General features: G+C 37.1%; 1 protein-coding gene across 2 annotated transcripts; it reads left to right on the forward strand.

Annotated features, from left to right (window-relative positions):
• Nucleotides 1-341: 341 nt before the first annotated feature.
• On the forward strand, nucleotides 342-6,857 carry LOC132888715 (interferon-inducible GTPase 5-like). 2 transcript variants are annotated; one of them, XM_060924790.1, is made up of 3 exons: nucleotides 342-520; nucleotides 3,164-3,722; nucleotides 3,832-6,857. In XM_060924790.1, the coding sequence occupies exons 2-3, from the start codon at nucleotides 3,164-3,166 to the stop codon at nucleotides 4,458-4,460; spliced, it is 1,188 nt and encodes a 395-aa protein (XP_060780773.1). In that variant the 5' UTR covers nucleotides 342-520; the 3' UTR covers nucleotides 4,461-6,857. The 2 variants fall into 2 exon arrangements, with proteins under 2 accessions (XP_060780773.1, XP_060780774.1); XM_060924791.1 differs by lacking the exon at nucleotides 342-520 and adding an exon at nucleotides 2,490-2,599.
• The last annotated feature ends 5,110 nt before the right edge of the window (nucleotides 6,858-11,967 follow it).

An 11,967-nucleotide genomic window follows, 5' to 3' on the forward strand; every position in this document is an offset into this window, starting at 1 on the left:
TCGCAGGCAAGCTGGAGCCTATCCCAGCTGACTACGGGCGAAAGGCGGGGTACACCCTGGACAAGTCGCCCGGTCATCACAGGGCTGACACATAGACACAGACAACCATTCACACTCTCATTCACACCTACAGTCAATTTAGAGTCACCAGTTAACCTAACCTGCATGTCTTTGGACTGTGGGGGAAACCGGAGCACCCGGAGGAAACCCACGCGGACACGGGGAGAACATGCAAACTCCGCACAGAAAGGCCCTCGCCGGCCACGGGGCTCGAACCCAGAACCTTCTTGCTGTGAGGCGACAGTGCTAACCACTACACCACCGTGCCGCCTCCAGTAAATAATATTAAAGTGAAAGTGAAAAAAGAAACCCTGTTCTGAACTTCAGCAGATGATGAGGTAAACCTGAATGACAAGAAACACAAGTGAGTTTTGTCTGCTTTGTTCACAACATCCATTTGCCAGTGTACTACAGCATTTCTCAGAGATTCTTCCTGTGGCCTTTATTCTTCTGTGTAAAGGTAGGATTAAACTACTTTTTACGAGTTCTTATGTAAAGTATTTCTACACATACGGTATGTTCATATTTTCAGTTAAATGACACAAATGAGAAATAAATTAAAACAAGAATAACAAGGCTTGACTCACTAAGAAAAGGTATAAAATACTGTATATACAAAACCATATTATTGAACACAAACACTCCAAAAGTTGACATTGTAATTAATAAGCTAATAAATACCTAAAGCCAAATAACATAATATTTTAATTTCATGGTAAAGCCAGTCCTCCTGGCTCCCTCAGGATATCTGAACACTGTGTTTGAGAGGATTAAAAAGCTTACTTCAGTTTTTACATGTAAAATGTGGGAAAAGCAGTAAAAATGATGTACAACAATAACACCAAAGAGTCATAATCAAAGGTAATTTAACTGTTTATGATCCATGATGAGCAGTTAAGTAATTTCATAGCCTACATTAAAAAAAAAAAAAAGATTTCCTCTTGATGCAAAGCTATCCAAAACAGTTTCAGATTCCTTCTGACACACAGAGAGAGAGAGAGAGAGAGAGAGAGAGCACAATGAAATGTTAACTTCAGACTCTTCAGTATATATTCTCTTGTGTAAAGGTATGATTAAATTACTGTTTCTTATGGGAAGTGTTCTATAAGTCAATCTGTTAAGATTTTAAGTAAATAACAATTGAAACAAAAGTTTAAAAAAAGGCTTAGAAAATATAGAATTGCAGTAACTAACAAGACATAATGAGACACACAACCATCAACAGATGGAGTTTGAGCAACAGCGTGAAAACTATAATTGTGATAAACAGGAGAATTATAAAAAGTATCCTGGGATTGTAATTGCTATTGGTGTCAGCAATGTGCACAGTTTATTCATACCAGACATATAAGATAAAACAAGATAAGATAAGATAAGATAAGATAAGATAAGATAAGATAAGATAAGATAAGATAAGATAAGATAACACTTTATTGATCCCACGGGAAATTAGAAAAACAGGAAGAAATGAACCACAGACAGTATATGTTACGTGTATGTTATCAGTATTATGAGAGCAATCTTTGAATAAAAACTCAGGTGCATCTATGACAATTATATATAACAGTAAAGTGAAAAATATCAGGTCTCCTTTGTTAAACATGAATACACATAAAAATGCAGCACTAAGAGCATTTTACAGCAGATATGATATCCTTGGCCAGAAGAAATGCTGCAAATTTTTTTATCCTTAGTATCTCTAATTTTGAAGCTTTCAGAGACGAGTTATCTTTCACACTATTTCATAGGTTCCGCACTCTAAAAAAATGTTTAATTGAGAGCCCTAAAGAATTGTTTGGTTTGTGAGGAAATCCTTAAAAAAACTATGCAGTGCCACCCAATAAAGTGTTTCCCTATCAGAGAGAGTAGAAGCTATAGATGGAGTGATAGCTGGAGTTAATGTACACTGTCTGATAAAATTGGGTTAAAATAGAAAAAATATTTTTACTGTGCTTGGAAGCATGCAAACATTCAAAGGATTTTCATTGTACATATCCATACTTTTTGTATGTGTGCATTTAAACAGTATTGTTTACAGCATTCTGAAAGCATTAGTTAAAACCCCAAAATAAATGTGGACATTGTTTTCATCTATAGTAGACTGTGTTCCTGCTCATACTCTTTTCTCGTTTTCATTTTGAAACAGTCAGTACACTCCTGATCAAACTGCAAGATTTTGTGATGTAAAACTGAAATATGATAAATTGTGGCAGATCTTTTGATATAGAAAAGAACAAAATTCAAATGAAAAGCAAATAATAGATTTTATAACTTATAATAACCTGGTTGCATTAGTGTGCACACCCTTTAACTCATAGTTTGCTTGTAATACAGCACTCAGTCTTTTTGGATAGGAATCTACCAACTTTCAATTTCATTCTGCTCGTCCTTGCAATAATGCTCCAGATCTGTTAAATTTTGAGGGGATCTCCTGTGAACAGCCCTCTTCAAGTCCTTCCAGAGGTTTTCAGCAGGATTTAGATCTGGGCTCTTACTGGGCCATTCCAAAACACTGATCATCGTCTTCTTCTGAAGCTTTGTAAACTTGTGTTTGTGCTTTGGATCATTTTTGTGTTGGGAAGTTAATTTTTTTTTTCTTCAATTTGACCTACAACAGAGGCCCATAGGTTTTGGGCCTAAACAGATTGGTATTTAGAGCTATCCACAATTCCCTCTATCTTGAGTAGACCCCCAGTCCCAGATAATCAGCCCATTGCATAAGGTTGCCACCACCATGTGTCACCATGGGTATGGAGTTCTTTGGGTGATAAGCTGTCTTGTTTTTGTTCCAAATGTATCTTTACAAATTATTCCCAAAAATTTCTATATTGGTTTCATCAGCCTGTGGTGCCCCATGCCCCATTAAAAAAGGGTGTGCAAACTTATGCGACAAGGTTATTGTTTGTTGTTCTTTTTTGTTTCCCTACTTGATTTTCACATGAATTGCCTTAGTTTTTATATCACAAAGGTGGAGACTTTTTATTTGCATAATTTTACTTTCTCCATCCCAATACTTACCTTATAATTTTCACTATACATATATGTTTGTGTGTACACCAGTTTATGTATGTTGTTTTTAAAAATGTGTTGTTGTTTTTTAAAGATGGATGAGTATGACATTATCGATGCTGCTGAAATTGAAGAAATTAAAATGTCACTAGCCAGTGAAGATCTGCCATCAGCTGTTGGCAAGATTAAGGATTACTTTGCACAACAAGACCGTGTGGAACTGAACATTGCTATAACAGGAGAGTCTGGATCTGGAAAATCCACATTTATCAATGCCTTCAGAGGTTTAGGGGATGAAGATGAAGGCTCTGCAGAAACTGGTGTTGTAGAGACCACTACAAAGGCTACCCCTTACCCTCACCCAAAATTCCCAAATGTCAAATTGTGGGATCTCCCTGGCATTGGAACCCCCAGATTCAAAGCTGATGAATATCTCAAAGCGGTTCAGTTTGAAAAATATAATTTTTTCATCATCATTTCAGCAGATCGTTTCAGAGAATGCCACACCAATTTGGCAACAGAGATAGTAAAAATGAAAAAGAAGTTTTATTTTGTTCGATCAAAGATTGACAGCAACATTCAGGCTGAACAGCGAAAGAAGACATTTAACAAAGAAAAGACACTGAATGCTATCCGAGACAACTGCATTAAAGGTTTACTTTTTAGATTACACATTACATTAATTAATCATTTTAGAACAGTGTAATGATGAATGATCATTTGAAAAATAGTTTTAAAAATACAATTGCATTTATATCTTAGGTCTAGAAGAGATTGGTCTAAAGTCTCCTGCTGTCTTCCTCATCTCTTGCTTCGAACTCAGTCTGTATGATTTCAACCGTCTTGAGGAGACCATGGAGAGGGAACTTTCCCTGCATAAGAGAGATGTACTGATGTTGGCCCTTCCAAACATCACTCTGGAGATCAACGAGAGGAAAAAGGCGGCACTGCAGAGCAAAATATGGAAGGTGGCTCTGATCTCTGCCGGGGTTGCAGCTGTGCCAATACCTGGTTTATCAATCAGTGTAGATGTGTCCTTCTTGGTGTCAGAGCTTAGAAAATATCGCAATCCCTTCAGTTTGGACCCAGCCTCCTTACAGAAGCTTTCTGAGAGATCAGGGAAACCAGTAGATGAGCTAAAATCTGTGCTTAAATCTCCTCTGAATCAAGAAATAACCAATCCTTTCGTTATTAATTTGCTGAGAGGTACAAACCTTTTAGCTGTAGAAAACGCAGTAGAGTACTGGCTGGGTTTAATTCCTGTTCTGGGATCAGTGGCAGCTGGGTCAATGTCCTTTGCTTCGGTTTACGCCATACTGAAGCGTTGTCTGAATGAACTTGCTGAAGATGCCCACAATGTGTTCATGACTGCTTTGCAAACAGCAGTATAAAAATGCAAGCAGTGTACCATTCCACCTCTATTTTAAATTATCACAAAAAAACTTTAGCCATCATAATACGAATTTAACTTTTTATTTTTTATACTCATTGTTTGATTAAAACAACGATCCATGAGAGGGTGTGAACTGCAGTGATTTGGGTGGTTTTTGGGCATAACACAAAGTACCCGTAAGTGGTGTTATGGGCCCCAGGGATGGGAGACCGCATTAACAAATATATGACCTGTATAAAGCCAGTAAAGCAGAGGAATGAGGACACAGTGTGTCTTGTTTCCTTTCCAGATTGCTTCTCTGTATGATTTATTTAACATCATATATCATAATGGTCACATAAGCACAACGCATATCTAGTTCCCTCATTTCAGTTTTATGTATTTCAATTTCACATTTTCCCGATTCAGTCCTTTATCTCACTTAAATCACTACTTCAATCTCTAACACATTTTCTCTCATCATCTTCTGTTTCCTAATCAGCACATATTTATATTTTATATCAATAAACAGTTCCTGTAAATACATTACATTTTCCTTTTCCCTTTCACAGTATAAACTGGATCAAAACACTTTCATGTAGTGTAATTTTACAGTAGTGTATCATACACCTTTAAATACGACAGACTACATACCTTGCTTCTGTAAAGCACTGAAATGTGTGACTAGCAAAGTGCTTGTGTTACATTTTTTGAACTTATATTTACCAGGCAGCAGGCTTGTAAACAAAGATACATTAAATTTGTAAACTTAAATGTTTACATTTTTACAATAATACATATTCACAGTAAACATACATAAATCATAACTAGCTGGAAATACATCATGTACAGGAGCCCTAATGTCACTTATTCCAACTCTAACTAGTGCAACTGCAGTCGCACTTGGCACAAAATGGCGTTCGCGCGGGCAAACTTTTCCACTTATTAATGTTGTTTAAACATTAACTCATTGAAACATCACAAACTCTACATACACACACTAATATGGTCTGTTAGAATAACGTAACATTTCATGGCGCATTAATCCTTTACTGACCTGCATAAAGCAGGTAAAACAGAGGATTTAGCCATCATAATTTGAATTAAACTTTTTATTTTTTATACTCGTTATCTGTGGTTGGTAGAAGAGAGCAACTGGACTTGCTTGAAGATTCTTGAAAACGTTTAACCTCTCATCCAAAAGGCTTCCTCAGTTCTGTCTGACTAATAGGGAGTATCAGGTATTTATCCTCTCATGGATCATCATAGAATCAGAATCAGAATGCTGATGGCTGCATTGTAGGTGGCTCATAAAAGATGTCTTAGACACCCACCTCTGTTCAGTGATGGCCGTTCCAGGTTGACAAAAATGAATGATCCTCTCTGGCTAAGATGTCTGCCAGTTTTCTGAAGTCCTCTCATACTCCCGCACCAGTCGAAGGGAACTCATCCCAAAGTGCATAGAAACATATCTGTGAAGAAACTCAGTCATCCAGGTACATAGTAATCTGTGGTTGGTAAAAGAGAGCAACTGGACTTGTTTGAAGATTCTTGAAGACGTTTCACCTCTCATCCGAAAGGCTTCCTCAGTTCTGTCTGACTAATAGGGAGTATCAGGTATTTATCCTCTCATGGATCATCATAGAATCCGAATCAGAATTCTGATGGCTGCATCCAGTCCAGCTCTCTTCTACCAACCACAGATTACTATGTACATGTACCTGGATGACTGAGAATCTTCACAGATATATACTCGTTGTTTTAATCAAACAGTGATCCATGAGAGGGTGTGAGCTGCAGTGATTTGGGTGTTTTTTTGGGCACAACGCAAAGTACCCGTGAGTGGCTCACTGCATTTATTAAATGGCAACAAAAGCAATGGAATAAAATCGAGTGTTCAGTAAATAATAAAATGTATTATTCATAACATTTGCAACAACCATTTTTCACAATGCAATGTATTCAGTTAAAAGTAAGTCTTGGTTCCTAAGCAACATAACAGGTAAAGATTAGGGTGGGGTTTTTTTTTGTTTGCTTGTTTTTTTTTGAACAAAAACTTAAACATAGACTGCCTTTCAGATTTTTCAAGTGTAGGGTGGCATGGTGAGTGATTAGCACTGTTGCCTCGCAGCAAGAAGGTTCTGGGTTCAAGCCCAATGGCCAACGGGGGCCTTTCTGTGTGATGTTTGCATGTTCTCCCCGTGTCTGTGTGAGTTTGCTCCAGTTTCCCCCCACAGTTCAAAGACATGCGGTTAGGTTAACATGGGGCGGCCTTGGACTGAAGTGCCCTTGAGCAAGGTACCTAACCCCCAACTGCTCCCCGGGCACTGTAGTATGGCTGCCCACTGCTCTGTGTGTGTTTTCACTGCTTCAGATGGGTTAAATGCAAAGGATGAATTTCACTGTGTGCTTGAGTGTGCATATGACAAATAAAGGCTTGTTCTTCTAAAACGAATTTTCCCTGACATCCATTTATTTCTGTTTAGTGGACTGAAAGCTACAAATATTCTATTTTTTTTAAAAAATAGAACAATTAATGAATTTAGGGCCATGTCGCCCTAAATTCTCTGCTATTCTTGCCTGCTTCACCATAACCCAATTCAGGATACTACATGCATCATGTGGTGGGCTTTCCCCGTTTGCACAAGGCATTGTGGGATATAAATTTGAAACAGGAGAAAAAATGGACGACATGAATGAAACGTGAAAGACTGACTACAGTAACGGAAAGCGAAAAGACGTTATATTGCGAAGGAAAGGAAATGCATGACAAAAGTAATAAATATCGGCAGTCAGTGAGCATCTCGGTGTGATCAGCTGTGCGTTTAGCGACAAAATTATGTAACTGTCAGTGCACGGTCAAGGTAAACCTGCGCATGCGCACACAGACTTCCTCTGTCTGCTTGACTGCATGAACCAAGTGATTTCATGCACGTTATTTGCTCGGGAATCCCCTCACATTAAATAACTTCCCAGCCACAGAATGGCCTGATATTTTGAGAGATATTGCAGATAATAAACATCCATCACAATGATCAAATTTCAGAGGGAACTAAATTTCACCAGTTGTCTGAAATCGAAAGGCCGTATAAGCTTTAACTAATAATTTCATTGGAGTAAAACCTGGCATATGAAGACACAATTCAGTTCTTGTGACGTGGACACAAGTGTGTTTATAGAGGATTTTACAGTGGCTTTGAATGTAGTGCAATCAGAGTTTAGAACTAAAACGATGTCATTTTTCATTCTTACATTTTTATACACATGCTGCAACTTATATGATAGTAAATAAAACAAGAACTATTTACAATCATTTTGTCTACCATTATTTGATATTTTATTTTCTTCAAATTGGATTTTATCTTCTTGATTAACAAGCCATAAACCATTTGTGTTATCACATCCCAGTTATATTAATTGAAATCGGTCTACAATTTTGGTATCCTGTTGAAAGATTGAAAGGTTTATGAAATGCTGTTTGATTGCTCAATACATACCTGTTTTGCAAATTTATGATGTTTCACAGACCCTCAGGTAGACACTAGGATCTTGCTTTATACAAGATAAGTAATTAATTACTCAAACTTCATAAAAGACAAAGCAATCACTGATTAGAACAGAAGAAACGCATCCTGAATGTATAGATCAGGGAAAGTCAAATTTATTTGGACAGTCGCAGTACAGCATGGGATCTTTCCTGGAGAACAGCAAAGAAATGCTTTAGCTGTTGAACCATCACACACCTCAAAACTGACGTATTGTTCATCACACATTTACATTTGTACCATTCTAAAGAATCAGTTTGCCTCAATGCAATCATCACAAACATCTACAGAAGCAAAAACAGATCTGCCAAAATGTTATCCTTAAAGAAACCTCAAAAAAGCTAATATGAATGCAATACTAACAAATTCCAGGTATGAAAAACTCAATGAAGTGTCAGATGTAAAAAACTAAGTAACTGAATAAAATATTAACAATGCAGCAAAAACGAGAGTAAAGTTTTTTCATTCTCCATTGGTCATCTCTGCTCAAGTAGGTAAGTATTAGTTCAGCTGAAAGATAGGCAGGCAATAAAAAGCCAAAACGCTCAGGTGGGCCCCGGAATCTGAAGGGCTTTAGATGCCTGGAGATGGCTTCTCAGCTATTTCCAGGCACATTTTTGTGATCTTCAAAGGCCAAATTACACGAGACATTAGTTGATAATTACATGACAAACTGAATATAATTTACATGAAAATATCAGAAGATTTAAGAAAACATGCTTAAAGTTATACCCAAGAAACACACAGGTCAGTTCCATGTCTCGAAAAAAAGTATTTTGGGGGGTGGGGTGGGGGGTGTTAAGGATGGTTACAACTTACTGGTACTCATATATAGATACTATAATAACACTCGTGAAAAATTATGTCAACAATGACTATTTTTATATGATGTTTATAATAAGTCTATAAGATAATTCAGTAATTAACAACACAACTATTCTTACAGAATAGTTAAAATTTTCAGGATGAGATTCCAAGTAACTTTGTAACAATATGACTTTTAAAATGACTCAAAACTAGACATGGTCATATCATTTGGCATTCAGACTAAAATCTGCTGGACTAGAACTTAGAAAATAGAAGAAAATAAAAACTCCATTAAAATGTAAATCTACATCTTACAAAGCATATGACTATGACTGTCGCTCTTATTATGAATAAAAAAATGCACATAATAATAACAACATAACCACTGATTGGCAGTTTGGCACTTAACATAGTATTGTACTGCAAAGTTTCATGTAAACTGAACTCTGACAGGAAATGTAGTCTTTCCTCTTCAATCTCCTACATTTCCCCGAATGCACTGCAGACAGGAAGACGGGTTGCACGAGAGGGTTGTTTTTCCTCTCGTAGATGTGTCACTTCTTAATCTTCCGAACTTCTGACTTTTAATCTCAGCACTTCTGAGGGGTTTATTCTCCCAAATATACAGGCATGTGAGAAAATTAGGACACCCCATTAAATAATCAGCTTTTTATTTAGAAATGGTACACATACCAATATCCAGGCATGTTTTTATGTATTTTTCAAAAAGAAAGTGATTTGATTGCAATTTAACAACAAAAATGAACATTGTTTGACAAATCCAAAAAAAGAAAAAAAATAAAGTATGTATTTCAATGGAGGAAAAAGTTAGGACACCCTACCCCCTAGTAGCTAGTGTTGCCCCCTTTGGCTGATATAACTTCAACGAGACGCATTTTGTAGCCTTTTACCAGTCTCTGACATCGATCAGGAGAAAGTTTGGCCCACTCCTCAATGCAGAATTCTTTTAGCTGTGAGATGTTTGAGGGGTGTCTTGCATGTACAGCCCGTTTCAAGTCACCCCACAGCATTTCGATGGGATTAAGATCAGGGCTTTGACTTGGCCATTCCAGGACTCTCCACTTCTTCTTTTTTAGCCAGTCCTTGGTGGATTTGCTGGTATGCTTTGGGTCATTGTCTTGTTGCAGTATCCAGTTACGCTTCAGCTTTAATTTTTTGACAGATGGTTTCACATTTTCTTCAAGCACCCTCTGATACACAGTAGAATTCATGGTGGATTCTATGATGGTGAGTTGGCCAGGTCCTGCTGCAGCAAAGCATCCCCAAACCATGACACTGCCCCCTCCATGCTTTACAGTTGGTATGAGGTTCTTTTCTTGGAAGGCTGTATTTGGTTTACGCCAAACATGTCTTCTGTTCTGGTGTCCAAATAATTCAATTTTAGACTCATCTGTCCAAAGAACCTTATTCCAGAAGTCGTGGTCTTTGTCTATGTTCTCTCTGGCAAACTTCAGTCTGGCCTTGATGTTTTTTTTAGAGAGCAAAGGTTTCTTCCTTGCACACCTCCCATGCAAGTCACACTTGTGCAGTCTCTTTCTGATGGTAGAGTCGTGCACTTTCACATTGACAGTTGCCAGAACCTGCTGTAATTCCCTTGATGACACTTTAGGATTTTTCAGGACCTCTTTGACCATCTTGCGTTCTGCTCTTGGGGTAAACTTGCTCGGACGGCCAGATCTTGGCATGGTGGCAGTTGTTTTAAATGTCCTCCACTTGTAAATAATTTTGCGAATGGTGGAATGGCTAATGTTAAATGCTTTTGAAATCTTTTTGAATCCTTTACCAGAGTCGTAAGCGGCCACAATCTTCTTTCTGAGGGCATCAGGAAGCTCTTTAGACCTCACCATGGCGCTCACCTCAACATCCCAACTGTCAGGGCCACACCAAACTAAATTTGAGGTTTAAATAGGGCAAGGCTCCATTCAAATGCTGGGTAACGATGTACTAATCATGTGCACCTGACGTGATGCACCTGTTTGGGATTTTCAACATTTTAAGAGGGATAATATAGGGGGGTGTCCTAATTTATTCCTCACCAGAAATTGCATTATTTTTTAATTAAATTTTACAGAAAGTTTTAAAAAGGCTTTTCTTATTTTTTTATTGTTTAGTTATATTACTTGGATCCCTCATTTTAATTAAAATTTACATTAAATACCCATATGTCCAAATATATTTTAAAATACACAGGATTTCATGAGGTGTCCTAATTTTTTCACATGCCTGTATGACTTTAGAATTTCTGGGGGGTTTCTCATTTATTTATAGTAAATAATAATATCGTAGCATCCAGTAAATAATATTAAAGTGAAAGTGAAAAAAGAAACCCTGTTCTGAACTTCAGCAGATGAGGTAAACCTGCACTGAAAAAAATGGCCTGTTAAATTAACACAAAAAAATCTTGTACATCGGTTGCACTTATTAAAATCATATCCACTAAGACCAATTAAGTCATGTTCAGTCAAACAAAATTTTTTTGTGTTGATCAACATAATTTTTATATGTGAAACTGATGCAAAAGATTTTTATCAGTCAAACATGATTTTTTTTGTTTTGACGGACATAATTTTTGTATGTGCAACCGATGTACAAGATTTTTATCAGTCAAACATGATTTTTTTTGTTTTGACGGACATAATGTTTATGTGTGCAACCGATGTAGAAGATTTTTTCATGCTATGTTTTAAAAACTATTGTATGTCAAACTAACATTATTTCTAAAACATCATCTTCCTCAATAAGGTCATACAATCAACCACAACCGGAGTAGAAATTACGAACATTTATTTAACCATTTGCACGCAGCTGATGAGATGTCAAACTGACATGGCCTTGTAACCAGTTGAAAAAGAAATATAAAGCCCTTTAAAAGCTTGAAGGCATTTCCCAAGGTAATGGCAACAATTGTGGATTTTTTTAAACATATCCTTTGCCTTGCACATTTCAAAATTGCATGTCATTGCAACAAACTGAAAAAAGGCCTACAACACTTCCACAGCGACAGACCGATATTAAATTATCCAGTCCAGGAAGTCCTTTGAAAATACAAGACAGTGCAATGCCTTTAAATGTTGAGCAGGACGCAAACAGAAAGAGGTAGAAAGGCCGCAACCAATGTATACATTACTGTTATCCCCTAATCTGAACAAAAAT

This window comes from Neoarius graeffei, chromosome 7, assembly GCF_027579695.1.
Source record: "Neoarius graeffei isolate fNeoGra1 chromosome 7, fNeoGra1.pri, whole genome shotgun sequence".
NCBI classification, from domain to species: domain Eukaryota; kingdom Metazoa; phylum Chordata; class Actinopteri; order Siluriformes; family Ariidae; genus Neoarius; species Neoarius graeffei.